The 27299-nt window shown below is 44.5% G+C and overlaps 2 protein-coding genes across 4 annotated transcripts in view; one reads left to right on the top strand and one right to left on the bottom strand.

Moving 5' to 3' along the window:
* The first annotated feature begins 1281 nt into the window (after positions 1-1281).
* Positions 1282-9635, top strand: NOCT (nocturnin). The gene is made up of 3 exons (XM_083862457.1): positions 1282-1526; positions 6430-6699; positions 7523-9635. The coding sequence occupies exons 1-3, from the start codon at positions 1358-1360 to the stop codon at positions 8356-8358; spliced, it is 1275 nt and encodes a 424-aa protein (XP_083718583.1). The 5' UTR covers positions 1282-1357; the 3' UTR covers positions 8359-9635.
* Positions 9636-14480: 4845 nt separating this feature from the next.
* Positions 14481-27299, bottom strand: part of ELF2 (E74 like ETS transcription factor 2) — a 32180-nt gene continuing 19361 nt past the window's right edge. For all 3 annotated transcript variants that reach the window (XM_083861674.1, XM_083861676.1, XM_083861675.1), the window contains 6 exons: positions 22676-22789; positions 21536-21709; positions 20500-20586; positions 17173-17365; positions 16442-16795; positions 14481-16199 (listed from right to left, as the gene is read on the bottom strand). In XM_083861674.1, coding sequence (XP_083717800.1) covers positions 15572-16199; positions 16442-16795; positions 17173-17365; positions 20500-20586; positions 21536-21709; positions 22676-22789 — 1550 coding nt within the window. In that variant the 3' untranslated portion in view covers positions 14481-15571. The remainder of the gene's footprint in view (positions 16200-16441; positions 16796-17172; positions 17366-20499; positions 20587-21535; positions 21710-22675; positions 22790-27299) is intronic.

Below are 27299 nucleotides of genomic sequence, written 5' to 3'. Positions count from 1 at the left end.
CTTTTCCTGGGTGTCCCCCATCCTGTTGTATTGTTGGTGCAGTGGGCTGCTGGGGCTTGGGAGCCCACCAAGAGAAGGATGCTCCCAGCACCCAAACAAAACCTTCCACCCTGAAGATCCTGGAGGTCTTTTCCCATCTAAATGATTCTACTATTCTCTCTTGTCTCCAGAGGATGGCTATAATCACCCTAAGCCCGGCAGGCACCAAGCTGGGGAAAAAAAACCTTGACAGCAGACACTGGAACACCAAAACACAGGGAACACAGGGATCAGCTGCTGTGCCCAAATGCCATCTTCCTGGCAAGGGAAAGCCAGAGAAAAAGAGGGATGAGCCACTTTAGGTAGACTCAGGTCTAATGCCATGCAGCCAGCTTGTCTCAGCTCCTGCAGCAGCATCCCCCACAGAAGGCATCTGCCTCCCCCAGGCCCCCTCAGTAGTGTATCAAACACATTAAAAAATCAATTATTTCTAGGAAAAAAAAATAAATAAAAAGAAGCCACATTTTCAGAAGGAAGTCTGTTCAGACTAGGTGCGAGCACTATCCTAATTTCGGGCTTCCCTTGTCCTCCCTGGCCTGACACAAGGCACTGGAGCAAGGAGGACACGGGAAGCGGGGGGAAAGACGCTCCCCGCTTTGGGGCCCAGACTCCCCATGTCGGTGCTGGCCCCGCTGCTCTCCCCCCGGCCCAGCGCCCGCAGCTCCCACAGGGAACGCCACGGGCGGGGCGCCGCGCTGGGGGAGCGCCCTCCTCTCTCCCCGCGGCCCTGGGGACGTGCGGCGCGGGGGGAGGGCGACGTGGGTGTCCCAGCGAGGCAGCGCGGCGCCCGTTCCCGGCGGTGCCGAGCCCCGCGCGGTCCCGTACGCGCTCCCGGGGGCGCCGAGCCCCGCTGCTCCCGCCGAGCCGAGCCGGGCCGGGCCGGGCCGTGCCGGGGCGGCCGCTGCGCCGTGACGTCCGTGGGAGCAGAGGGCGCCCCTCTCTGACGTCACCGGCGGGAAACCTCCTCCGGGCCGCACCATTCCGCGGTGGAGTAGGGGAGGCGGGAGCGGCCAAGGGGCGCGTTCTTCCTACCGCAGCGTCCTCCGCCAGCGGCAGCGGGAGCCGCGGGACAATCGAGGAAGTGCCGCCCCGCCGGTGTTCGCGGGCGGGCTTGGTGTGCGGGCGGCGGTGCCGGGAGAGTTTGTTTGTTCCTTGTGTCTCCCCCTCGGGCGAGGGTGGTAGTGCCCGGTGTAGGCGCCGCGCCGGGCGCCGCCGTCTCTATAAGCGCGGCCGCGGGGCGGGCGCGGGAGCAGCTGCGCCGCTGATCCCTCCCGGTCCCTCCCGGTTCTGCTCCGTCCCGCCCCGTCCCGCCGGGAGCATGTACCAGAGTTCCGCGCGCTGCCTCTGCTCGGCCCTGCCCGGTCTCTGCTGCGCTCCCGCCGCCGCCGCCTCGGCCTCCCGCCTGCCGCGGCCCCGCTCCCTCCCGCCGGCCCCCGGCCCCGCCGCCCCGCGGGCACCGCCCGCCCCGGGGACGCCGCCCCGCACAGGTGGGTACCGACCGGGCCGGGAACGCAGCAGGGCGGCTGGTGCTGTCGGAGCGGGGTCTGGGCTGTCCTGGCCCAGCAGCGTGGGCATTGTCCCTTCCCCGCCGCCTCTCCGGGGCTGGAGCGGCCCGCGGGCTCTGGGGCAGCGGCCGTGGCGTTCGCCGCACGGTGTGAGCGGGACACCCGCCGGGGCCGCGGGCGCCTCTGGCTCGGTGCTCTCCAGGGAATATCTGAGGGAACGGGCACCCTCTGCGCTCACGCCTCGGTGGGTGCTTGGAGCACACCCGGGTATCGGTGGGGTGGCCTGTCTGCGGGCCAGAGTGTGCCCGCAGTGCCCACACGCCGCTGCCAGCAGCAGCTCTCGGTAGCCGAGCCGCCCTCCTGAGCCGTGCACTTGGCGTGGGATAAGCTTGACTCAGCCTCTCACTGCCGGCGCTGTGTGGGAGCAGCCCGGGTTACCTCTGGCAGGCAGTCGGGGCCCTCCTTGCCCGTACCGCTAAATAATCACAGCCCGCTCTTAGCCCCCCATGAGGCTTGGGGGGGCTCAGGTGCCCTTGGTGCCTGTGCCCCGCTCCAGGGCAGGGCAGGGCTGTGCCACCCTGCGGCCGGGTCCGGCCTGAAATTAGCGCTGCCGACTGGCCGTGACTCAGTGCTCGCCCCGAACCATTCCTGCTGGGAACTGGGGCAGCCTGGCAGCAGCCGGCATTGCTCCAGACTGTTGTTGTTGGAGAGGTGATAAGCCCAACTCTTTATCATTGTGTGGTTTGGGTTGGGAGAGACCTTAAAGGTCATTCAGCTCTCCCTCAATGGGTAAGGACACCTCTCACTAGACCAGGTTGGTTAAAGCCCTATCCTAAAGCTGGGCTTGGACACTTCTAGGGATAGAGCAGCCACAGCTGCTATTACACTGCTTGTAATACAGGGCTCTATTACATACCTGATATGCAGGAGATCCACTTTGCCCTACAGCCTTCAGCTGGGATTGGGGTGAAGTGAGTTCATTCCCTGTTGCTGCTCTTACAGGAGGGGAGTAAAAGCCAGGCTGGGGCAGGGTGCTTCCCTGTTGAAGCCAAGCCAGGATGCCATATGGCAGGATTGAAGCTTCATGGCACTACAGGGAAGAGGAGCATATGCATCTGAGAGCTGGCAGAATCCAGCTCATGATTAATAAAGCACTCCTGAAGATAAAAGTTTCCAGAGCTTGTGCCAGGTACTGATTCTCTATATTATGGGAGGCAGGGTTTGAGGTTCCTTCTTCTTTCTGGTGTTGCCTGTTGGGAGCAGGCAGCTTCTGCCTTGCTCTGAGAGACTCTCATTGCTGTCCCAAACAGGGCTGTACATGTAGTTTGATACCTTGGTAGCACAGATTTTGTCACATGGGCATGGTGCCTGTGGAGTTGTTCCTAGAACTGGGGTTCCAGGGAGGGCATCTCTGGCTGCTGCCAGCCTCTGGGGCTGTGGAGGCTGATGCAACTCCAGACTGCAGGTGTGTGGAGCCATTCACCTGGCGGGGAAAGGCTTGTGATAAACGTATACAAACATACATACACAAACATAACCTGTTTGACATGCACAAACAGAGTAAAGCTTCTGGCTGAAACTGGTGCTGGGGGGTATGACCTGAAAGGAAGGGGAATGAGAATGTTGTTCACCTTACCCAAAAGGTCAGGGTCAATACCCTTCTGCAGCCCTCGTCTCTGAAGCAAAGTCCTTAAGGTAAAGTCTCTGATGGCTCATTGCCTGAGATCTTAGAAGTTGATCTCTTTTGTGCTGGATGATGCAAGAAACCTTCCAACTTTACACCCTGTTCTTACATTTAATTCACAGTTTGAATTCTTCCCTTGCCCTTACTATGCAGAGATACCACCATTGCTGAGAGGAAGGAGCTTTTTTATTTTAAACACCTTGAATAGTAATTACTGAGTTGATGTTCCCTGTTACATCACACCAGGAGAATCACTTTCATGTTTGCTACCCACTGCTACAGTGCAAGCTCAGGAGTCTGTCTGTGCCTCTGCCAGCAGCACAGTGTCACAGCACTGGCAGCACACTTTATCCCAGCAAGTTACAGGTCACTTAACTTGCACTGCAGGATTTCAGAGTGGTGACCTTGTACTTGTGTTGTGCAGCTGGGCTGCTGTGGACGTGGTTCAGCATAGCAGAAATAACAAAATGGATTTTGTGTTTGGAGTTTTTATGTTCAGGTTGTTGGTTTGGCCCTTGTTCTACAGAACACCTCAGTCTGTATTGTCATGTTTCCAGCACTTTAGGTACAAAGAATTTGTGCAGATAAACAGTCATCTTAAGCTAGAATCTTGCCAAGGAGCCCCCTCCTTCAACCAAGAACTTTCAAGCCACCTATACCAAGACTGAAAGTGCTTAATTTAGATCCAGACCCTCTTTCACACAATCTTCTCGGGGCCTCAGAAGAAGACTGAAGCTCTTTTTCCTTCATGAGACATGACTGACTTTAAAAGCTGTCAGATCAGTTCTGGGCCATAGCACAGGTTAGGCTGTGCTTTATGCCCCATAAAGAGCTGGATACACCATGATCCCAGGGATGATGAGATTTAGACAACACCCTGGCTTTGTTTGCAGCCTGGCAGGTGGAGGCCTGGTGGAGGCCTTAGCCTTGATCCTGCTGTAACAGCTGTAAGCTGCTCAGGGCTTTGCCAGCAGACCTCTGACTCCAGCTGTGTTACACCTACCTTGTCCCTTTCACCATCATCCCTCGGACTCAGGTCAAGCCACAAGCAGCCTAAGGGCTTGCTAATGGCTCCTTGGAGGGTAGTTATTTCCCAGTATTCCTCTGGAGAGCCCCACATGAGCCATGTTCATCCGTGGCATGGCAGGGGCTGTACTCAGCTGCTGACAGCAGCCCTGATGCAGCAGAAAACACTGTGTGCTTATCTCCAGTTGCAGCACTTAGCTATGGGTTGTACCTGTCCTAAAAATAGGTGAGTGGCTCCCTGTGGAGCATCTATTAAAAGCTGTATTAATTTCTTTGGGTTTCTACACGGCTGCCTGGCAGCCCTGGTTGTGTGTAAACTGCAGCCTTCTGTATCCAACACAGAGCCTGCTTTCATTCCTTCCCTCTCTTCCCTCACAGCTGTGTCTGGCTCCTGCTTAGGGATTTTGTGTTTTCCCTCACTGTTAAAAGCCACTTCTTCTACTTCAGCAGTACTTGGCCTCTTGAGAAGAATTGTAAACAGAAAGACCGCAGAAACTGAAACACTACACACAGTTTCCCTGGAAAGCCATTCATGTGTGTGAGCTCAAGATCACATCTCAGTTTGAGGATCTCCTAGTACTTTAACTAAAAGGATGGAGATGAGGAGCAACATCCTATATCTAATCTAAATTCCCATTTCACAACTTTCTTGGAACTGTTCCATGGGCTTACACATACAACACACACATTAAAGCAAGTAGTTTATAGTGTCCTTTAAATGTATCAGTTTTCCTAAATACAAGCACATGAGGCTTATACCGCAGAGTCTTTCTTTTCCTCCTGAGTATGTTTATTGAACTATAAGGGTGTCCATCTTCCTGCCTGCCCCTCTAGCCTGTCATTATTGTATGTCTGTCACCAGCTCTTAAAATTGGTAGCGCTGTTGTTCAGTCTGAACATGCAGGTGTGTTGGGTAGCACCCCAAATCTGCCACAAGATCTGAGCATAAGATGAAAATTTCATCCTCTTCCTTTCTTAAGTAACTCAAATGTACAAATAAACCTTCTTAAAAACCACTGTGGGCCAACAGCAGTGCAACACTGGAGTTCTTTTGCTTAAGATTCCCCTTGCAAAAGTCATCGAGAGTAAATAAGTAAGTTGAGACAACAACAGAACTCAATCAGCCTCTTATGCAAGTTGCTGTGGTGCAAGCACAGTCCTTCCTGCCCATGTTTGAAGGAGCAAAGCCCTCTCCCTGAAATAGGATTGGAGAGCTCTTGCACACACAGTGTAGAAATACCACAAACTGCATAAGCCAGAGCAGGGCCACACGTGCATCCCCACCCCGTGGCAACTGTGAGCCCATGTGGGATGGGGGGAGCTCCCTGCAGGAGACACGGGGCTGGGTGAGGGCCAGCTGCATTAGCAGGGAGGGCTGGGGACAGCAGCTTGTGTGGGTGAGACGGCCAAAGGAACAGGAGGTGGCTGGGGCCCCAGGAGGACTGCAGGGAGTGCTGGAAACTGCCAAGCTGGGGCACAGCACAAAAGAGTGAGGAGGTACAGGGAGAAGGAGTGTGAGGGGAATGAACATAGGGATGTGGAGCTGGGAGACACCGCCTTCTCCTCTCCACATCCTGAGGTCTAAGCCAGCAGAAGCATCTGGCTGCTTCATGCTCATGACAACATTACTGCTTTGGGGATAAATGGAACTGTGATCGGAGATTCCCATTAAATACTAACCCCAGGGAATGAGTCACCCTGCTGGCTGTCCTGCAGGCTGGAGTCTGCAGCCTGGAGGCATCCCAGATGGACACAGGGTATCAGGCCACACAGAGTGCTATCTCCATCAGGAGCAAATGCTGCACTTGAAATAAGGAGCAGGCAGCATTTGTTCACCTGATGGGCTCTCTTCTCTGTGAACAAGGAAAAAGTGTGCTCTATTGTGTTTTCTACAACATGTGCAGAGTTAATCTTAGCCCTGCTATTCTGGATGAAAGACTTCTTTATTGCCTTAGAAGCCAGCAGCATGATATCTTAAACCAGGCTGCAGGCCCTGGTGACAGGCAGAACATGAGACTGGACAGGACTAACCCTATCTCTGCATCCTTCTTATTTTGTCTCAGACTCAGGAACAGGCTCCTGCACAAACCACCAATGGCTAGCACTGCAACAAGGTAGCCAAGTGATGAGGAGAGTTGTGGTGGAGCATCTCTAACAGCAGTTTTTCCCTTGCAGTGTGTTCCATGGGAAACAGCACCAGCCGGCTCTACAGTGTGCTCGCCAAGACGCTGAGCAGTGGTGCCGTGTCCCAGCACCAGGACTGCCTGGAGCAGCTGGACTCAGCACAGCTGGATCCTATAGACCCCAAGGATTTGCTGGAGGAATGTCAGATTGTCCTGCAGAAGCGGCCACCCCGGTTTCAGAGGAACTTTGTGAGCCTGAAGAAAAACACTGCCAGTAACCACCGCCCCATCCGGGTCATGCAGTGGAACATCCTCGCCCAAGGTAGGAGACGCTTGTGAGCTCAGGGTATGACCTTGAGGCCAAATGCAGCAATGAAAACCCTGGCAGAGCAAAGGGAGAGGAGTGAACTACATGAGATGTAACTGACTGAGTGCCAGGGGGAATATTTTGGGCACTTGAAATAGTGGCTTTCCTTCTGTCCCCTAGAAAACGAGAAAAAGGTCTCTCCTTGCAATTCTGATGCCAAAAGTAGCCCTGAATTCCTGTCCTAACTGAACACAGTGTATTCTAAAAGCTGTGACCCATCAGTTTTAGAGAGTTGTTAATTCCAGAGAAGACTCATCCTTTTCCTAAGTTTTATTTGTAAAGTTTCTCTTCAGTTTCTGATTACCTTATTGGTGAACTATCCAGAAATTCGGATCTGTTATGGGGGCAATTCTTAATGCTTAAAAATAATTGTAACTGGTAGTTTTGAATCAAGGCTGTAAGTTGAGGAGTGCAGCATCCTCATCTTAAACTCTTTTGATGTGGGAAGTTTCCCTCATAGGGACTGCCTTAACCTTCTGCAGCTAAGTCACTTTTAACCCACTTCATTTTATTTTGGCTGCAGCAGCCACGTGTGGAAGTACTTGCCCTTGTGTAGTGGGCGGAGAGGGAGAAAGTCTTTAATATATCTTTTATCTGTAAAAGGAACTTTTTTTGGAGTGGCTCCAGTGACACTGGCAAATCTGCTACCCTTGAAGTCACCAGCTACTCCTGAAAAACCCATGAACTGCATGTAAAGTGATAAAACCTGGAGGCTGACAGGCTGTTTCAGCTATCAGTAACTTTTGGGTTTTCTGTCCCCTCTCCCTGCTAATTCCAGCTCTCGGGGAAGGCAAAGACAACTTCATCCAGTGCCCCATGGAAGCCCTGAAATGGGAGGAGAGGAAGTGCCTCATCCTGGAGGAGATCCTGGCCTACAAGCCCGACATCTTGTGCCTTCAGGAAGTCGACCACTACTTCGACACCTTCGAGCCGCTCCTCAGCCGCCTGGGCTACCAGTGCACCTTCTTCCCCAAGCCGTGGTCGCCGTGCCTGGACGTGGAGCGCAACAACGGGCCCGACGGCTGCGCCATGTTCTTCCTGAAGGAGCGCTTTGAGCTGGTCAGCAGCGCCAACATCCGCCTGACCGCCATGAAGCTCAAGACCAACCAGGTGGCCATCGCACAGACGCTCAAGTGCCACGAGACCGGCAGGCTCTTCTGCATCGCCGTCACACACCTGAAGGCCCGCACGGGCTGGGAGAGGTTCCGCTCTGCCCAGGGCTGCGACCTCCTGCAGAACCTGAAGAACATCACCCAGGGAGCGAAGATCCCCCTGATCGTGTGCGGAGACTTCAACGCCGAGCCCACCGAGGAGGTGTACAGGGAGTTCTCCAACTCCAGCCTCAATCTGAACAGCGCCTACAAGCTGCTGAGCCCCGACGGACAGTCGGAGCCCCCCTACACCACCTGGAAGATCCGGCCCTCTGGAGAGTGCCGGCACACGCTGGATTATATCTGGTATTCCCAGCATGCCTTGAATGTGAACTCGGCCCTGGGCCTGCTGACTGAAGAGCAGATTGGGCCCAACAGGCTGCCCTCCTTCAATTACCCTTCCGATCACCTGTCCCTTGTATGTGACTTTAGCTTTAACCAGGACCCTGACAGACTGCTGTAAGGTCTTGGAACACCACCTGGTATTGCAGTGTCTGAACTCACCAGTCTTTTCTTTTAGAGAAAACCTTGGAAGCTAGATGCTACTGAAGGATGAGGAAATACTGTTGACTAACCATTATTTCAGGCACTTGTTTGGAGCTACACTCGCTGTTCAGCCCTCATTAATGTGCAGCTTTTGAGGGAGGAAGAAGGAAGCCAGTGTTCTCGTCATGCTCTTCTTGCCATGTCAGGGTTTGGAAACTAGAAGGCAAATGAGCTTTATCCTTTCACTAAGCCCCCTGTTTCAAGGATTTAATCCTCTAATGAATGTGGAGGCCTTAGTATTTAAATCAAAACACTTGTGTTTGTAAAACAACTTGCCCTGACAGCATGCTGATTTTATTTATTTCATGTTAAACTTCTGCAAGTACCAAAGGGAGCGAGGTTCGACTACCCAGTGAGATTATCTTAAATCTTTTTCTGTTGCAATATGAAGGAAGTTTAATGCAGTTTAGACAAAAAGCTAAGCTCATAGTGTGGTCTTGTCATTTTTCCATGACCTGAGATGATAAATTCATTAGAAGTGAGGAAGGCCCCCTCCAGTAAGAGCAGGTGAGGAAACAGAGGCTGACTATGACCTAGAGTAATACCCTCACTTTTCCAGAACAATGTGCATGTGTCTGTCACACACATACAGCCTGTAGGCTCTACAGTGACTGTACCTTTGTCTCTTCTGTGCTTCCCTCTGGAGGACACAGGTAACCAGGGACTGTTTCTTCCTCTGCTTTGAGTATTACTTTTCTAAATGGTTTAAATTTGTAGTCTTGTCAGTCTTGCTGTTTCAGTAAAGGGCCAGTCTTAATGTTGAAAGATTTTTCTTTATTTATGTTCAGAATCTAAAGCTACACTGGAACCTGTTATAAGATAAAATTTATTTATTGAGAGAAGTCAGTGATCCTGCATCTGATTGGAAATTGCACAGTGACAGTGTTCAGGAGCCTCTTCCTGTGACCCAGGGAAACTTTGGGCTACAAGAGGTGTGTTAGTACAGTAACTCCTGTGATGCTCACTGGTGACATAGGAATTGCATATATGGATTGTGAGCATGCCATTATGCCAGAAAATGACATAGGAAGAGAGGAGGGAAGAGGGACAACAGTTGGAGTTGGGCTGGCATTTAGGTGGTTGAGGAAGATATGGCAGGGCAAATAAAGCAGTATTTCCATGTGAAGTAGGGTGCACAGTAACTCTTAAATGTTCCGGGTGTTTATTAATAAAACTCTTTGGAAAAAAAAGTAATATCTCCGCTGCTGTCTTTCTCACTTTGCTGTCCCAAGTTCTGTTGCCAAGGAGGTGACCTGTCTCAAACAGTTTGAGCTTCAAGTTGGTGCTGATGCTTCCAGACCTCTTTTCCTCCACCCCTCACCCTAATCTCAGAGTGGCACAGCTGCTTTGCCTTCATAGCACACTCTTTCTCCAACTTGGAATGTCCAAATTTCACAACCAGTCTGAAGGGAAGGGAGTTATGCTTAGCTGTTAAGCTGCTCACTCTTCTAGTTAGAGAGGAAAACTACACCGTAAATATTCCCTTTTCCAACAGTTGTGTGGAGCTACAAACAGCTAGTCCTGCAAAGTGAGGTGCAAGAATTCTTCCCCGAGGGCTGCAAAGGGTGCCTGGGAAGGCTGGCCCCTTACAAGATGCAGCTGTATCTGCCACTTCTAAAACCTCATTTGAGGAGAAGAAACACCACAGGTGTGAGCTGTACACAGCCCATAAATTACTCTAAGTGCATTGCTGAGAAGGGAAATACAGAGTCTGGTGAGTGGAAGTCCCAAAGTCCCACACAAACACACTCCTCCTCATCAGGCAAACAAATGAAGTGCTGTTGTGCAGCTGTAACACGCTCTGCACATGTTCCTGACCCTTGCAGGATGAGAGCAATGATCTGCTTCCAAGCAGAGGCTCCTTTAACCAGCCTGGGATTTATGTGGATTTGTCTTTCCCCAGACAGAAAGGATTTTACCACCAAGGAGACAATGGCCTTGGTGAATACTCTTACCAGGCACATGCAACATGCCAGCACCTCCTTTGGTTGGAGTTTCAGAAAGAGCAAATTGTGTCCCTGGAAGCCAGAAGGGTGGCATTTTGGGGGGAGATTTTAGGCAAGAGATGCAACTCTTCCAATGCCCCACAAAAAGACAGACCTTTTGAACACTGCTGCTGTGTTTCATACCAACTAGACACTGACAGCTTCCTTTGTCTGGTCTGGCTGCCCTCAGTTGTGCAGAAGGGGTGAGAGGCAGTGCTTCTCCTTCAGGATTATCTTCTCTTAGGACCTTCCCTCAAATGGTCTTGCAAAGAGGAGAAATAATACAAGTGGCAATTAATTAGTATCTGTAGTCATCAACACTTCTGCAAACAACACCACAATCTAGACCTGTAAGACCCTACCTTTAGTAGGTCAAATCCTTGCTCATCTACCACAAAAACTCACACCAGAAGCTGGAGCTTCCATTCAGACTCCTTTTGGCAGTCTCTGGAAGAAACTACACTTGTGGTAGAAAGCCCTGGCTTGAGAGCAAAGATCAAGTCTGTATTTAAAAACAAATTAAACCATAACAAAAAAACCCCACCACTCCCACCAAAAAGCCTATGATTTCACTTACATGAAAAAGCAGCACCATTTTCCTCAGCCAGTCAAGGTGTGGCACCTTTCCCACTGCCAGAGCACAGGCCCGGTTATGGGAGGCTTTTTACTAGCAGGAACTGAACTATCACAGCTGCAGAATTCTCACTGTCCCTCTCACAGTGGAGTATATGGTATCTGTATGGTTCTTAAGACATTTTAATTCATACCCTTGCTTGCAGCCCTAAGTCTCGTACACAAGAAACCAAACTGTTGGGAAAGAGCATGATTTGTATGATACTGCAGAACTTCTCCTTAAGTGGAAAGGGCTGGGATTCTTCTTTCATCCTGGACATGTTACAGTAGATGCTCACTGCTTCAGCTCCTTAAAGGGTAATTTTGAAAGCAAGAGGGACTGGAATAACTGAAAAGGCTGGAGACTCATCATCTCAAGGCAATTCTTAATACTGTCCTACTCAGAAAATCCCTGCTACAGCCCAATGATGAACCCTTTCTGCTGTATTTTAATCAAAAGGCTGTAGAAATTAACTGCTAAGTTCCCAGGCAGCTTCAGTACATGCCATAATTTATTTTGCAGACAAGACCCGTTTGGAAAACTTAAATGGATTATTGCCCTTGCTTTGTTTTATGCAGCAAGAGACAAGCCTGCAGCACTGAAATACTTTTGCCAGCTATAAATATCAGTACACTGAATATTTTTTTCAGAAGAAGCAGAAAGGATTTTTTTTTTCTATGTTGCAGTATGACTCTTACAGTAACAAATGTCTTCCAAGCTCTTCTTATGGATGTATGCCTTATAAGCACACCAAGGCTAAAAAAAGTCTCCACAGATCCCTTGCTTTCATCTTGAATAAAGGCTGCCTCAGCTTTAGCAGTGACACTTTTCCATCATTCTCAAGCAAGCTGCAGGAAGAAATGACCCACTTGTTTAATTTGCTGAGAGGCAGAAACTGTTGCAAGCTTATTAAAACACTATTTCTCCTGGAGAACAATTAGATTCCAAATACATAGTGTCATTTGGATCTTCTTAATAAGCTTAACACCTGCTATTTGAACTGTCTGTACAAGGCAGAATGCACTTAGCTGGTTCTGGCAGTAACAACCTGCACATGCAGCTGAGGTCCCTGCTGCGCATGCCGTGCTGAGTACCAGCTTGAGGCTTCAGGCACCTCTCCATTCTCTCTCTCCTCAACTTCTGACTGCCCCTGGCTCACTCAGCCCTGAGCACCTCGGGTGTAACTCTCCAAGGCCCTTAAGTTGATGAAATCAATCAGCAGAGGATGCCAAGAGCTCAGCCTTCCCTTTACCTAGACAACTTTGAGTTGTGTCACAGCCCAGAACCCTTCACTGGGAAAGACATGCAAGACAGGGTTAACAAAAACAGTTCTCTCTGGAATGGGATTCCCCTTTCAACTTCTCTTATTTTTGATACTCAGACATTTATTCTGAGTTGCAACTCACAGTTAAGACTTTGCTTCCCCTGTAGATTACACAGCACAACTCTTTTCATTCTGTAACTTAAAACAGTGGATTTGAAAGATACAAATAGTTTTTATCTGTAAAATGAGTGGTTCCAAGTCTGTGTATGTCTCAGTGCCTTCTGTTTAAAGCATACTCACTTCACACAAGTTTCATTCTACCCACACATCTACGAGTTCCTGCTTGCCAAGGATGCATTAGGCCTGGACTCTTCTACATGAGCCACCAGAGTCAAATGTAAAAGGGAGTCCTTTTTTCACACATGTACCAAACAGATTGTTCAATGGGATTGCCAGAGCCTGGGAGTACAGCTAGACACTAAGTATTTCAGTATTCTACTGTTCCTTTCATCTGTTTCAGAGGTTGCAAACCTGACCAAAGCGCCCTCATCCTGAGGTCACCTCCTCCAACACCACCAGTTAAAACACACCAATTTACAGAATGAGGTTAAGTCCCCTTTGCATTTCAGTCACAGCACAACCTCACACAGACTGGGATTCTCACAGCACTCCATGAACTCCAGGTAAACATCCTCTGGCAGCCAGCATCTTGTGCCACTCACTGGTGGCCAGGGGAGAGAGCCAAAGGACCATCACTGGTTCTGTGGCAAGGCACAGCACTGGCAGTGTCTCAGAGCTGCCTACCAGCTGACTATCCCACCACTAGTGGAGTTGGGTGCCTTCATTCCTCTGGTTCCTGCCATTACATAATGAAGTCTTGGCATTAAGTGAAGAAGGTCATCAGCTGGATATCCTTATCCAATTCTAGGAAGATAGTTTGTCCCCATTTAACTTCAAGTGTATCTAAATTAGGTGTTGGAAAGGTCTTGATTACAAATACTCGATATAGATATAGCATGATCTGAGATACTGCATCTCTTTCAGATACCATCAAGTAACAGCCATTTAGAATAGGGTTTCTTACAGACTAGACTTACAATTGTAGGTTTAAAAAGAGTTGTTTCTCTCTTCCTGTCTTTTGGCTCAGTTTTGTTCCACCTGCCCCTCTCTACACTGCTCCATTTCCCTTTACACAGAACATTAGTGCCTCTCAGACTGCCAAATTAATCAAGTGATTACCCAGCTTCCTCTGCTTCCCTTTCCTACCTCTTTCCTAGGAAAAAAAACTTTTCTCTCCATTTCCTTGTGTGAAGGGGTCATTGTCCTCTACCCCATGCCAGAAGCACAGTTCACATGTAAGAACCTTTGATTCTTTGGATTGCTACAAATGGAAGGGATTGCTGTCTTATACACAAATTTTTATCTGCTTCAGCTTCATTTTGTTCTTAAACTCCACTTCCCTGCTCAAGATGAAGAAAAACAATAGTTTCTCCAGGAGCCTTTTGTGGTCCCCCACATGCTGGCCTGGCTGTGTGGAGCTATTTCTACTTTTCTTACCAGCTGAAGGGAACAATGGGCCTTGCTGCTAGGACTTCACAAATAACCTGGTTCTCAGCATGTGAAGCATTTCATCCTGGTGTCTTTTCATTACAGAAGACTTCAGTTCCACACAGCTGTTAAAACTGCTCCACCAAGTATGAAGTACTTAAATGATCATTTAGACTTCAATAATTTCAAGATGACCCAAGTTTCAGGGCACACCAATAGGAACTGGGGGTGCACTGGGCACCTGACTACCCCCAGCCTGATGTGCCAGCGCGATGCCCATGACACCAGGGTAAGCTACATTTCAAGCCATGCACAGGGACTGGAAATACAGAGCTACTATCTGGTGTACTTAAAGGAGCAGTTAGGTAGTTAGGTAGAGCTCAGGTGTATGCTCACCATCCTGAAAATATGTAAGAACCAGACCCCTGCCAGAAGTTACCTCACCAGCTTTACAGGTATTTAAACAGAGTGAGAGAGCTGGTCAGCCCTTTGAAGCAGGGAGGAGTCCCAAAATTTCACACTGTATCATTTATATTAGAATGAATGCCTGGAAGATTCAAATAAGAAAAGAAGGTTAACAAGTTAGCAAAAAGGAAGAAGGAAAAAAATAAAAAGCACACCAAACACCATTAAATTTTCTTTCTGTATTTCAGTAAAACCTACTTGAATACACTTTGAAACAAGAGTACAACAAAATAGAATATACTTCAAATGTTGAATATACAAACTATTATAGTTCGTTCTGAACACTGGTACTTCCCTCTTAACTTCAACTAAAAAATTTTACAGGTTTAGAACTACCTGACAAAAGCTCATGCTGGGCGTGACCTTTGAAGAGAGAGTAGAGCTGAAACTGAAATGTATGCACAGATGTCAAGGCTAAGTGAGAGAAACAGGCATGGTACAGCAGAAGGCAGAAAACCTGCTGCTACTTTGTCCACGATTAAGAAATTTAGACAGACTTTTAACTACCATACAAAATATGTTACATGTTATTCTATAACAATACTGTGCTAGGTACAAGGTTTTTTAAAAAAATTTGTTTTAATAAAAAAGCTTTACACAAACAAGCCATTAGCTTATTTCAAGAAAGATAACTGAAAATCAGTCTAAGGCTTTCAATTTGAATCTGCTTAAGCTGTATGATACAAAAATCCCTCTAGGCCTCTGTCTTCTTTTAGAAGCTCTTTAATCTCCTTTATTTCACTTCCTACAATACCTAGTAGCATAGTTTTTCACATAGCACCAGTTGAGTACTGTGAGCACACAGTAGTTATCGCTGGTATGCACATAAAAAATGCATCAAATTTGCCATTTGTGTAACAATGAGACTTTCCTCTCCCCCTGAAAACTAAAAACCAAGGCAAACCTCTCACACAGCTCTCTCTTAGTGTTTCAGGTCTTAGTGTAACTCGGTAACCGGTAGCGTAGTGAAATTGTTTGGTCCCTTTTCAGTCCCTCTCTCTTTCCTTCTCCATAGGTTCAGCTGTTTCCCAACTGGAAGAGGCAGTTTTTATCAGCATATCAGTGTGGTTTAATTCCCACTGAAACACGGGAAAATAGTATTTTTTTTCCAGTAAGTCTTCAGCATACGCATGTTTATTAACATTCCAAAACTCTCCTTTATGACTTGGGGGTGGCATCCACATCCCTCCCCCAATTATGTCAGTATATTCAAAACCGTAACAGTTACAAGTCCGTGCTGGAAGAAACCCATTCTTCATTTCTCACATGTGATGATTCCTTCTGTTTTCACTGTTACAGGAAGGGCAATAGCTGAGGGTGTACTAACTACTACTACGTGGGTCACAGTCTTGCTTCCATCCACTGGCTTCTCCTCTTTTACCAGCTGCAGCGTTTTCACTTCACATTCCTGTTTGGAAGCGGCTGTGTCTGATTTAAGTTCTGGACCTTTGAGAACTGCACTGATCACCCTGGGAGGAGTCTGGCCAGAGGCCTGCTGAGCAGGAACAGACAGTCTCATTACTGGTGTGCCATGAGCTATGGACACTGGGGTAAGTGCTCTAACAGCCAACGGGGCTCCCACGATGTTGATGCTTCCTGACCCGGACAGGCCCGTTTTCGTTTGCAGCTGACACTGCGTGAGTTGCGTGGCAGGGATGGTGATGATTTTGGTGGGCTGCATTGTGATTTTGTCTCCATTTTCAGCAGAGGTGGGCATCACAGTAGGGATTGTCTGGATTACTACCTTGGGAGTTGTTGCTGTGGTTGGACTTGTGTTGGTTATTAAGGGTGACCCTGCATTTACTGACTGCACTGCCACGGTTGAGATTTTCTGTCCCAGCGAGGTCATGACAACGGGCACTTGCATTGCCACACGAACAGTCCTGCAAAATAAACAAATGTGTTTGTTTAGGCCAAAACACAGGGCACCATTACAGGTGACAACAAGGACAGGCAATTCTAAGAGAGACAGGTTTTTAACTGGTTCTTAAAAAAACCCAAACCAAACCATAACCAAAAAAAAAAAAAAAAAAAAAAAGAAGCCAAATCAGCGAGCAAAGAACCCAAACCTTTTGCACATCTAGCAATAGGACTTTGGAAATTTAACAGCCCCAATAACACAAACCTGGGAGCTGTTGTTGCTGGGACAGTAGCAGTGGTAGTAGAAGGATGAGATGAGGATGTGTCATGAGCTGGTGAGGCAATATTCACAACTCTGGTGACTGCTTTTTCTGTTCTGGGACAGCTTAACTGAGAGGAATTTTTTCCTCCACGTGCAGAGGTTGCTGCTTTTAAAAGGTTTTCTGCAGATAAAGACACTCTTTCCAGGGACTTTTCATCTGCAGGCATCGACAATTCTTCATTGCAGGACTCGCTTTTGTCATCATCTATGACAACTATATTTTTTGGCATCTCCTTAAACTGATACACAAGCCTCTGTCCCTCAACTTTTGCCAGGATTCCTCTTTGATAGTAATATCTGCAAGGGAAGTACAGTTAAGTAGTAAGCAACACATTGACAGATTTTAAAGAAAACCTCATTCTGTGCTAACAAGAAAACCTGAAGTAATCTCAGTAAAATCTACAGTGTAAGGAGGTATGGAAAGAAGCTGTTAGAACACACTGGCAAAAGATCTGAAAAATCTACCTGAAAAAAACCTTACCTTTCAAATACATGTTTCAGAAGTTAAAACTGCAAATTTACTGGTAACATAAAAAGTTACAGAGACTGCAAGACTGAAGGCTAAAACTGCAAAATTTTTAAAATTTCAGAACGTTTATATTTCTATGGGCAACATTAAGAATCAGATTTTAAATTGGAGTAGATAACTTAATGATCTAAGATTTTCTTTTTACCTCAGAGCTCTTCCCATAGTCTCATAGTTCATGTCAGGTTTGTTTTTATGTTTTCCCCAAAGTTTGGAGACAGCTTTTGAATCCACAAGTTTAAAGATTCCTTTCTCTCTCTGAGTCCATTTAATATATCGAGGACATGTATTTTTGTCCTGAAGAAGGTCCAAAAGGAACTCCCATAAGTACGTTGTATTTCCTATAATCAGAAAGCATTTATGTGTTAGAAAACCACTTTTAAAGATAACAGAAAATTCTCCATATGACCTGTGTTACAAGCAACATTACACAGAGGATGTAACCTGCATATTCCCATTCATTCTGTAAAGTTTAGTGAAGTTTCCATAAATATTTACATTCAGAAAGGAGCTAATCCAAGTGATCTGCTGTGCAGCACAGGAGCCTGTTCAATCCAGCACCCATTCTCAGTTCTTGAAAAGATGTCAGTACCTATCTATTCTGCAGGATGAGCACTACAATTTTCTTCTCATATTTGATTAAACAGGGCATGAAAATGCCAGGATATTTTATGACACTGCAGAACAGGAGGACATAAGTAAGTAACTTTTAAAAGGCATACAACCTGCAGCAACCACCCATCTCAACTGTGGTTAAGTTTGTCCAGGATCTGGGGCTCTCATACTAACTGGTGACAACCCATGCTCTGACCCTTCCCAAATGTATCTTGTAGAGTGACCAACATCCTTCTAGGTGCAAAGCCAGTCCAGCTTCTTGAAAGTGAGTATTCACAGGGCAGAAATCCCATGTACCTTTCTGTAATCAGGGGGATATAAAATGAAGTCAGGCTAAAGAATTTAATGCACGTGTCAGGTATTCAAGAGGTGCACCATCCTCACTGGAGAAGCCCCAGGAAGGGGTTTGTGACTATCAGGATGCCACAGAATGGAACACAGGGTCTGTCTGCACTCTGACCACACCACATGCATCTATGGAAGAGGTGAAGAGAACCCAAAGAAGAAAAGCAGATCACTTTTCCAATTTGTACAGCTGGAAGAGACTCATCAAGTTAATGAGAAGGGAGAACTAAGACAGATCCACAAGAATAATAACTTCAGAACATTAATAACAATTCTTTACCTCAAAGGACCTGGACCAAATTATATTTTTGCGTGTGTGTGAAAAAAGGTCACTAATTTCTGAGATTTAATGACCTAGCATAGCACTTGTTATGCCATCCAAAGATAATTTTAAAAATTAAGGCAGATTAGAGACCGCTGCAGGTTTTGAAAAGTCAGCTATCATTGAAAATCTCAAAGGGTAAAAAAGATCATAGGTTCCATTTTCTGGAAAAACACCTCAGAGAAAAACTGTGCTCCAAACAACAGCAAGTACTGACTCAAGAGCTACTAAAATCCAACCAGATTTCAGAGTCATTTGAATAAGACCTATATGAAGAAAGAGTCAACAAGAGAACTGAGGAATCTTTAAATCATCCTCAATTTTAGGGAATTAATCTCTGAGATTTTATTTCTTAGCTCCTTAGAAAGAGAATTTCTGGGTCAACCACCAAATGCTGTAGGTCTGCAACAGAGTTTTTGCAAAAATATAAGTGGGCTTCAGGATAGAAAGCAAACAGGAACTTCAAGAGAATAAATAAACTGTAAGACACAATTAAATCAGATTTAAGCTGCCTCACTTTGCACCAGAAAGCACTTAGAATGCACAAAGGAAGGAATGCCAACAAGAGATCTCCTTTCCAAAAGTGCACCATCATCTCTCCTTCTCCATGACTTTACTCTGATAATACTGAACTGTAGAATAATTCCTGGTTTTCCAAAAACATGCTGCATATGAAATAGCCTACCTTGGCAAGAGATTTTTTAAAATAAGCAACAAAAAGTTAAATCCATCTAACAAAATATTTTGCAGGACATCAAGAAAAAAAGCTAATTTATTCCAGTTGTAGTATAAAATATGGAATGAGATACTTCATGAGAACAAGAGACATATGTAGGTCATTAGGAAGGGTCACAGAAATTAAATAAATTTAAAAGAAAGCTAAAAAATCTCCCAAAAACCACAAAACAGTACCATCCTCACTTAATAACAGGAAGCTATAGAGCTGAATTCACCAGCACAAAAACGAGAACAGAGAGAAATAAAAGGCCTTCTTTTTCAAATTATTTATGCAGGAAACTAGGACCCGGGACAATTGGAAAGTACTGTTCAGGTAGTGGAAAGGTGTAATACTAAAATCTGAAATAGAAAGAAAAGTAAAGATTCAAGACTATCAAAAAATTAAATAATTAAACCAGATGTATTTTTAAATATAGCAAATACAATATCTGTCATCTGGACTGAAGTCCACTGCTACACCAAACCCAAAGCAACTGTGGGCACTGCAGGGAAGTTTAATCAATGTTTGCACTGGTTTCCATGAGCAAACATCTCCATGAAGTCAGTGCCATTCTTCCTTGCCCACCGACAAACATGATGACTCGGGAGCTTTAGCCAGATAAGGAATTACATAAACAGCAGAGACCTTGCTTTCAAACAAATGTCAAACAACAGTGGAGCTGACCACTGCACACTCTTTCAGCGAGCATGTTGCTGCTCCAAGTCACTAAACTTTATTATTCCCAGCTATAGCAACATCTCCAAACAAGCTCCAGTGCACCAAGAGGAGAAGAGATCCAGATTTTTCACCTGTAGCCAGGGGAAGAGCTGATACACTGCACATCACCTCAAAGGTAACCTGTGAGCAAGTGTCCCAGTCTGTCTTCTTGCTGAATGAATACCAGGGGCTTGGAGTCCAAGAAAGGAACCTCTATTTATGAGGAGAAACATTAGGAAACTAGAACTCTCCTGCACATAATTTTCCACTCAACCAATACAGAAACACATCATCATTTGTTTTTCCCCTTAAACTAACCAAACCTATTAGTCAAGGAATATATTCCCACTGAAGTTTGTCAATTAACTAAGAAACCATATTTCCAGCCATCACCTTTCCAAATGCTCATGTGCTGCCTCTACTTGAAAGCAGGTCTTACAGCAGTAGTTTAATAAATTATGTGTGTAGCACTAAGCTGATACACAACACAAAAGACATCACAAGTCAATAACCACAAAGTAAAGCAAATAAAAAATGAGACAGCTTATTAACTGTGGAGGCTACTAGAGAAGACTCCTAGAGCACACATCCTTGTGCTAGATCTTGTACAAACAAGTTTGAAGACATTGAATAAAACTCTAATGAAGTCAGTACAATCTCATCCATCACATTTTTAAAGAGATGTACGTTTCCTGTGATAAATACCATGCACATACACTGCTAATTTTTAAAGATTCAATGAAAATGGAAAAACATACCTTTGCCTTCTCTAGGTTTCTTCTTTATACCCAGATCTGGAGACCCATCAGATAAAGTTGATTGCTGGGTCTTGGGTTTACGGCCAGCTGTATGTAATACATAGGGAAAAAGAAATATTAATCAAATGCAGAGTAAACTTTTATAGTTTGTCTTTGCTGAAAAAAGCTGTTTGTGTATTTTTCCCATTTCCTTGCTACAGATACGGATAAACTTAGATTCTTAGATTATTACTGCACATCCAGTGTAATTATCATTTGGTTAATTACTTCATAGGCAGATTTAACTCAACTGCAGACAAATTAATGTGCATTTTTATTAAATCTGAGACTCACGGATCTTGGATTTGTATCATTTTATCACTACACTGCATTTGTTTCTCTCTAAATTATGAATAAATATTCCATCTCAGTATGTCTGGAAACTCTGTTAAATCAATATTCCTGAAGTTAAGTGAACTGTATTGATGCCTCTAACAAAACTGCTAGATCAGAGAGAACAACCTTACCAGATGCCAACCTCTCATATGAGAGCAAAATGCTTAGAAATCAAACACTGTTCTGAATTGTTTCTCCAAGACATGCCAATTAGACAGGAAAGACAAATTTCACAAATAAGATATTATGATTTTGTAAACTGATTTATGTTTTTTAAGTTAGTGTTCATCCTGTTGCTTCATTGCATGAACCCCAAGTCTACCATCCCACCAAATATATCTGTATTTCAGACACCAATGGTCACCCACCACAAAGTCCTCTCTGAATACTGTCCTTCCTCCACATTGTGTTAAAATACACAACACAGAAACCATCTTCCTTTATACATTTGTCAAAGCATTTCTCTTGCTCCCTCTCTGTTTCCTTGATGCAGACCCATTTTTCTAAGAACTCACATTTCAGACTCCCATCAATCTGTCTGTATGAGCAAAGAGACCAGACCTTCCAATCCATCCTCCCCTGCACCAACTGCAGCATCCACAGCAGTGGACAACAGAAGAAGTAAAATTTTGAGACTGTTCCTATGAAAAGCCATATGTACCCTTTTTCTTTTTCATTGGTTCATGGATATCAGGCGAAGTTGGAACAGGAGATACATCCATTTGCTCAGATTCCTCTGTTGACACTTCCACCACGGTTTCTGTGATCACATCAGGTCTCATGGCTGCATGGATAAACTCTGGGGTGGACACACAAGGTGGGACAAAAACTTCCACTACAAGAGAAGAAAAAAAGAATATCTGATGAAGTCTCTATCTGATTATTTTAATGTGTCTCACATAAAATTATTTTAAACAAAGCATATGCAATGGTGTAGCAAATTTCTGTTTCAAAATCCTGTCACCTTGAAAATCAATCCAACTCCCCAAAACAAGCACACTTGTCAGTAGTTTTAGGCAAAAACAAGTACCACACCAATATTCTTCAGAACTAAACTTTAATTTAAACAAATTAGAACTTCATCTTTGATCATTACCCTGATCTCCATTTCCTATTTTGTAGCTTTTGCTTTTCAGATTGACCATTATTTCACCCAACATATATTAAGTAACTTCAGAAGGGATAGAACTTCAGAAGGGACATCAGTTAAAGTAACCACTTTTTGTTACCGGTCTAAGAAACCGAACCTTAATGTTGATGTACATAGTTTTAAGGTACTCCTTCTAAAATAGAAAGATGAATAGGAATACTTTTCCTTGAAAATAACTCTTTATTTTTAGCAGCTTAAAATGTCAGATGCACAGAACCCAGAACGGCTGGTGATAAGAGGGAACCTGGTCCAGCTCCTTGCTCAAGCTGGAGCAGCTAGAACTGGTTGCCCAGAATCCTGTATTTTTTAGTATCTCCAAGGATGGAGTCCCCATGGCTTCTCTGGTCAATCTGTGCCAGAGCTCTGTCACCTGCACAGTGAAAAAGTATTCCATGATATTTAGGGGGGAAAATTGATTTTAAATATGGCATTACTCAACAACTCCTGTCAGGTAAGTGATTCAATCTGTAAGTATACTTGTTGCAGGGTGGAGAAATCCTGGAAAACTTAAAAAATCAGTAGTTTTTAAATACCAGGCAAATGTTTTAAACAGCATACAGCTCTCCACAGAAATAGGTTTCCCACTTTGCTTGTTTTACTGATTAGTAGAAGGAGAAATGGTTCCCAGAGCTGAAATTGAGGCTGACATACCAGGACTCCTGGCATCTCTCAGGCAGGTAGGAGACTCCATATGAAGCAAGGCCTCTGCAGCTTCAATTGTCTTATCTGTGCAGTGCACATTACTGCCATGAACTGATGCTTCTACTGCAGGAGGATACAAAAAAAAATTATGAGAACAGGTTACTTATAGAAGGCCATATATATCCCTGTACAACTGTACTTCTCAATCTTTAACATGAAAAACACAAGAATATCAGAGGTCTTCACATCTTTTATACCTTCCTGTCGACAGAAATATTTAGGGAACACATAAGACAAGCAGAACTGACACTGTCATTTCCTAGATTAGATTTCTGGTTCACAAACAAGCTCCTCATTTCCATGAAGAGTTCAAGAGTTTACAGAAAGAGACTGAGATTTGTCTTCTGCCTTCAAATTAACCACAAAAAAAAAAAAAAAAAAAAAAAAAAAAAAAAAAAAAAAAAACCACCAGATTGTGATGAGGATGATTACAAATTAATGCAGCAGAACAGTGAAGTTGTACCATCTCCAATTATTATCCCATTAAAATCTAAAGGTCACCTCTCTTCAAATTTTCAGTCCATTGGATACATATATATGTATATATATGTATATACATATATATATGTAAATACAAGACTAGTTTCCAAAACACAGAGCCTGTTTTGATTTCTGACATTAAAAGTAATTGTGAGTTCATTTTAGCAGCTTGGTTGTTAAAAAAACCACAAAGCACAACAAACAGTATAAAGGGTGTGCTCTGTGCAAAAACTAAGGGAACAAGGTAAAAATAGTTCTTTTTTCAAGTTCTGAAAGTTTAGGAAAACTAATTAATCAAAAATAATGCAACTTCAAGAGACCACAGTTAAGTTTAATACACTGCAGATCACAGCACCTTGAACACAGCAGCAACACTAAAAAAACCCCAATGTACCATGTAACACTAAATTCTGCTCACAGCTAAGTCCATATTCCTCACCCTTGTAAAGGTTTTGAACAGTGGTGACTGCAGGAACACCTGTTGCCCATTATCCACACTCTGGCCAAGGTAGCTGTCTCCCTTCAGTTGCTCTTTCCATTTATGGCCATCTGCTCTAAGCTGAAGCACTCCAGCAAGGCAGCCAGCGACCAGGAGATCTATCTTTAGCCTAAGCACAGTCACCTATCTCTGGTATCACAGAACTAAAGAGGATTTGGGAATAATTCTCCATGAAAACTTCAAGGCACCTGTGCTGTTACTGAAAATGTCTAAGAAATAACTCGAGGTTTGTTTAGTGAAAAGCAGGGAAACATAACGCCAGTTAAGGAAACAAGGAATGAATACACAGACTCCCTGCAGGCTCTCACATGGGTAAAAGCCTTCCAGCACACTGCAGTTTGTTCAAATGCAGGAATTAAAAACTTGGGAAAACCTAGTAGCCAGCAGAATAAGCATATCAACCAGAAGGTGAAAGTGGATGAAATGTGGAAGATGCACAAACGCAAAATTACAGGTGACTGAAAGTTCTTGCTGAAGCAGCCTGCTGGGATTCCCACCACAGCCTGTTGGCTATTTAGAGGGCTTTATCTTTTGGAACAGTAGATGCCTGTTAAAGCTGACATTCCAACACTGCTTCACCCCAGGCTGTGAACAATGAAAGCCTACCTAAGAGCACAGGAAAATCAGGAAAGGGTCTTTATTGTGCACTCTATTCCTTGGACAACCAGGGGCAATCAACATGAATTTTGCACCATGAGCCCTTTCCCAGCTGCAAACCCTGGGCGCTCCCCATGCTTGCCCAAGTGTTTCCTTCCCAAGCAGCTGTTTGGGCATATCCAAAGCCAGAGGGTGACCTCCTGCACTGTAACAGAGCAGCCCTGCAGGAAACCCTCTGCCTCAACATTTCTCTTTCTAAATAAAAGTTTCAGTTGCACAGAATTTGATGACTAAGTTTCCCTCACCTACTTGAAAAATTTTCACTGATTATCAGAATACAGGAACAATATTCAGATAGGAGTTAAAAATGCATAAGTTCTACAACACTAGTGAAATTAGAAAGTCCAAATCAGTATTTAATATGTTATTATTCTAATGCATGCAATAAGATTCAAAGCATGTCAGCAAAGCTCCTCCAATCAGATAGCTGCTTCTGTGCCATTAGCTTCAGTGTATAAAGGACTTTTGTAAAGAAATTCAAACTTAGTTGACAAATTTCAGTTTTAAGAGGATACTGAATTCACTACTTCCTAAATGCTTGAAAGTATAAGAAATTTTCCCACAGAGATGCTGCACTACAACTAAGAAGTACTTAGCAGAGAGCAAGAACAAGGTAAGGAAGATAGCAGAAAGCCATCCATGTACTTTTCCAGTACTAAGATACTGTGCTGAAGGACCAGAGGGGAAGGAAAGGAAATACAACCAGCATTAGAGACTAAGACTGCTAAACCGTAACAGCAGAGCAAAGGAGCCACTCGACCTCTCCCCTAAGCAACCCTTCCATTTCCAATAAAAACAGCACTATCTACTCCACAAAAGCCTCTGATGTTTGAAAATACACACTTCACAAATGGATTTCCAATGGGAGCTACTTGGGACTCCACTAAAACTGTCACCTAAAAAATATCAAGCAAAAAATAGTAACACTTCTGGCTTTGGCTGGAACAACACATGCTGTCTGTCTATCATGACAGCTAACAAACTAACCTAACATTGCCAAAAGGACAGCTATTAAAACACTTACTAAATTCAGTTCTATTACCAAGTTTCAAGTCTTCCCAAGTAATTCTCCTTTACCCAGTACATGGTTTTAGCCTTCAAGGCATTTGTCTACCCAGGGAACATCAGGAGTTTGCATTTGCTCACAGGAAATGTTTACTGCACCAACACAGTGGGAAGAAAAAAAGGAGAAAATGTGTTTTAGCACAAATTTATGTAAAATATCTTTCTGACATGCTAGAAAATGTCTAACAGAAGACAGCATGTCAGAGGGCTCAGAGAGAAGATATGATACTAAAAAAGACACCATAAAAGATGAAGTGGGGTAACAGGCTCTCTCGGAGAGGGGATGGGACAAGAAACGAACAGGCAGCTCTTCTTGCAGATGACTAGATCCAGTGTCATCAACTAAATTACACTTGCATCCCAACACTTCTCACAAAAAAGATGGGGGAAAAACAAAACAAAGGATTCCACAATTTTAAAAAGACAACTTCCTAAGACTTTGATACACAAGTATCACAATGGGCAGAAACATTTCTAATCAAAGACTGAAGTGCATCACCCATTTCTCCAAAAATGCCCAATTCTATATCTATTATATTTATGTTATCAATTGTATGCAAGATCCCAAAGCTAAAACAGACTGCACTGTTTCAGTAAACAATACAAGGTGTGTGTCTGTTATATAAAACAATAATTTCAGAAAAAGCTGTCACTTGTCCAAATGAAGCAAAGTAGTGTGTGTGGCTGGAAGTAAATCTTCCACACTTTGGTAAATGAGTAACCTGAGAAGTGACATTTACTGATCTAGAATATATCAGAGCTAACACCAGCACTTATCTTCCATTCTTTTAAATCAAATGTCATCTCACTGCTTTTATGAAAGAGTCTGAGTCCTTGGCACTTTATTTTAAAGCATGTCATTAAAAAAATTTTATCTATTTACAGAAAAAAGCCTCAGAAAACAAATTCAAATCTAAAGTGTAAACAGAAAACTAGACTAGCTGATGTCTCTCTTCACTGTTGGCTTGATGTCGTCTAGCTCCACTTTCTACCCAAATAGTGTGCACAGTAGATTATTCAAGGTTTTTACCAGATGTTACAAAGCACCAACCTTGGTAATTAAGTCTGACAGGGCTGTACTTCAGCTTTACAGAAAAACATCAGTGGCAATATATCCATTTGGTTACAATGTAAGGTTACCCCGCCCCCTTTTAACGTAAGTCTAACAGAATTAATGAAAGCAATCTATGAGACCGAATAAAAGAACTAAAATTTTCAAAATGGTATTTTTGCACTGCACTACAGCCCCCCCCTTCCCCACCTTTAACCTGAAGTGCTATCAATGTCTGCATTTACAAGGCCAAGACTTAACTGTAGCACCTGCAATAGCTTACCCTTTAATACTATCAGGCAACCAAAGCAACACTTTAATGAAGAATTCACAATTCCAAGCATGGAATTCAGTAAAGAGTGACTACACATACACTAATAAACCTCATTAAAGTTTACTGGTGTTCACATGCTTGTTTCATTTTAGCATTTAAAAACAGCGGTGGAAGTCAGTAACAGTGCTGAAACGACATCTTAATTAAAAGCAGTTGAATCGCCCTCATAGGTAGTACCCAGAAATGTTTCTGTATGCAAAACTTGATTGGAAAAGAAAGCATTCTTCAGTTTACTGCTTGTTTTATGGCAGACATGTATTCAGAAACCAAAAAACAATTCCTTGGGTTTTTCAGTATTTCCCTAAGCCTGCCTCTGTTCAAGACTGTCAGCTGCACACAATTTAAGGATGATGCCTAACCCACTGCATAAAGGCAAATCAATCACAAAGATGAGGGCAACCATCTCAAACCACTTGTTTCCCTGTGAGCCATATGTTAGCAGCCCAATATTGACAGAAGTATTAACTACAAAGTCAAAACATATCTT

The sequence above is a fragment of the Zosterops lateralis genome (assembly GCF_965231275.1).
Source record: "Zosterops lateralis genome assembly, chromosome: 5".
In the NCBI taxonomy this organism is placed as follows: Eukaryota; Metazoa; Chordata; class Aves; order Passeriformes; family Zosteropidae; genus Zosterops; species Zosterops lateralis.
The sequence above is the reverse complement of the archived record's forward strand: the minus strand, read 5'-3'. Positions and strand labels throughout refer to the sequence as shown.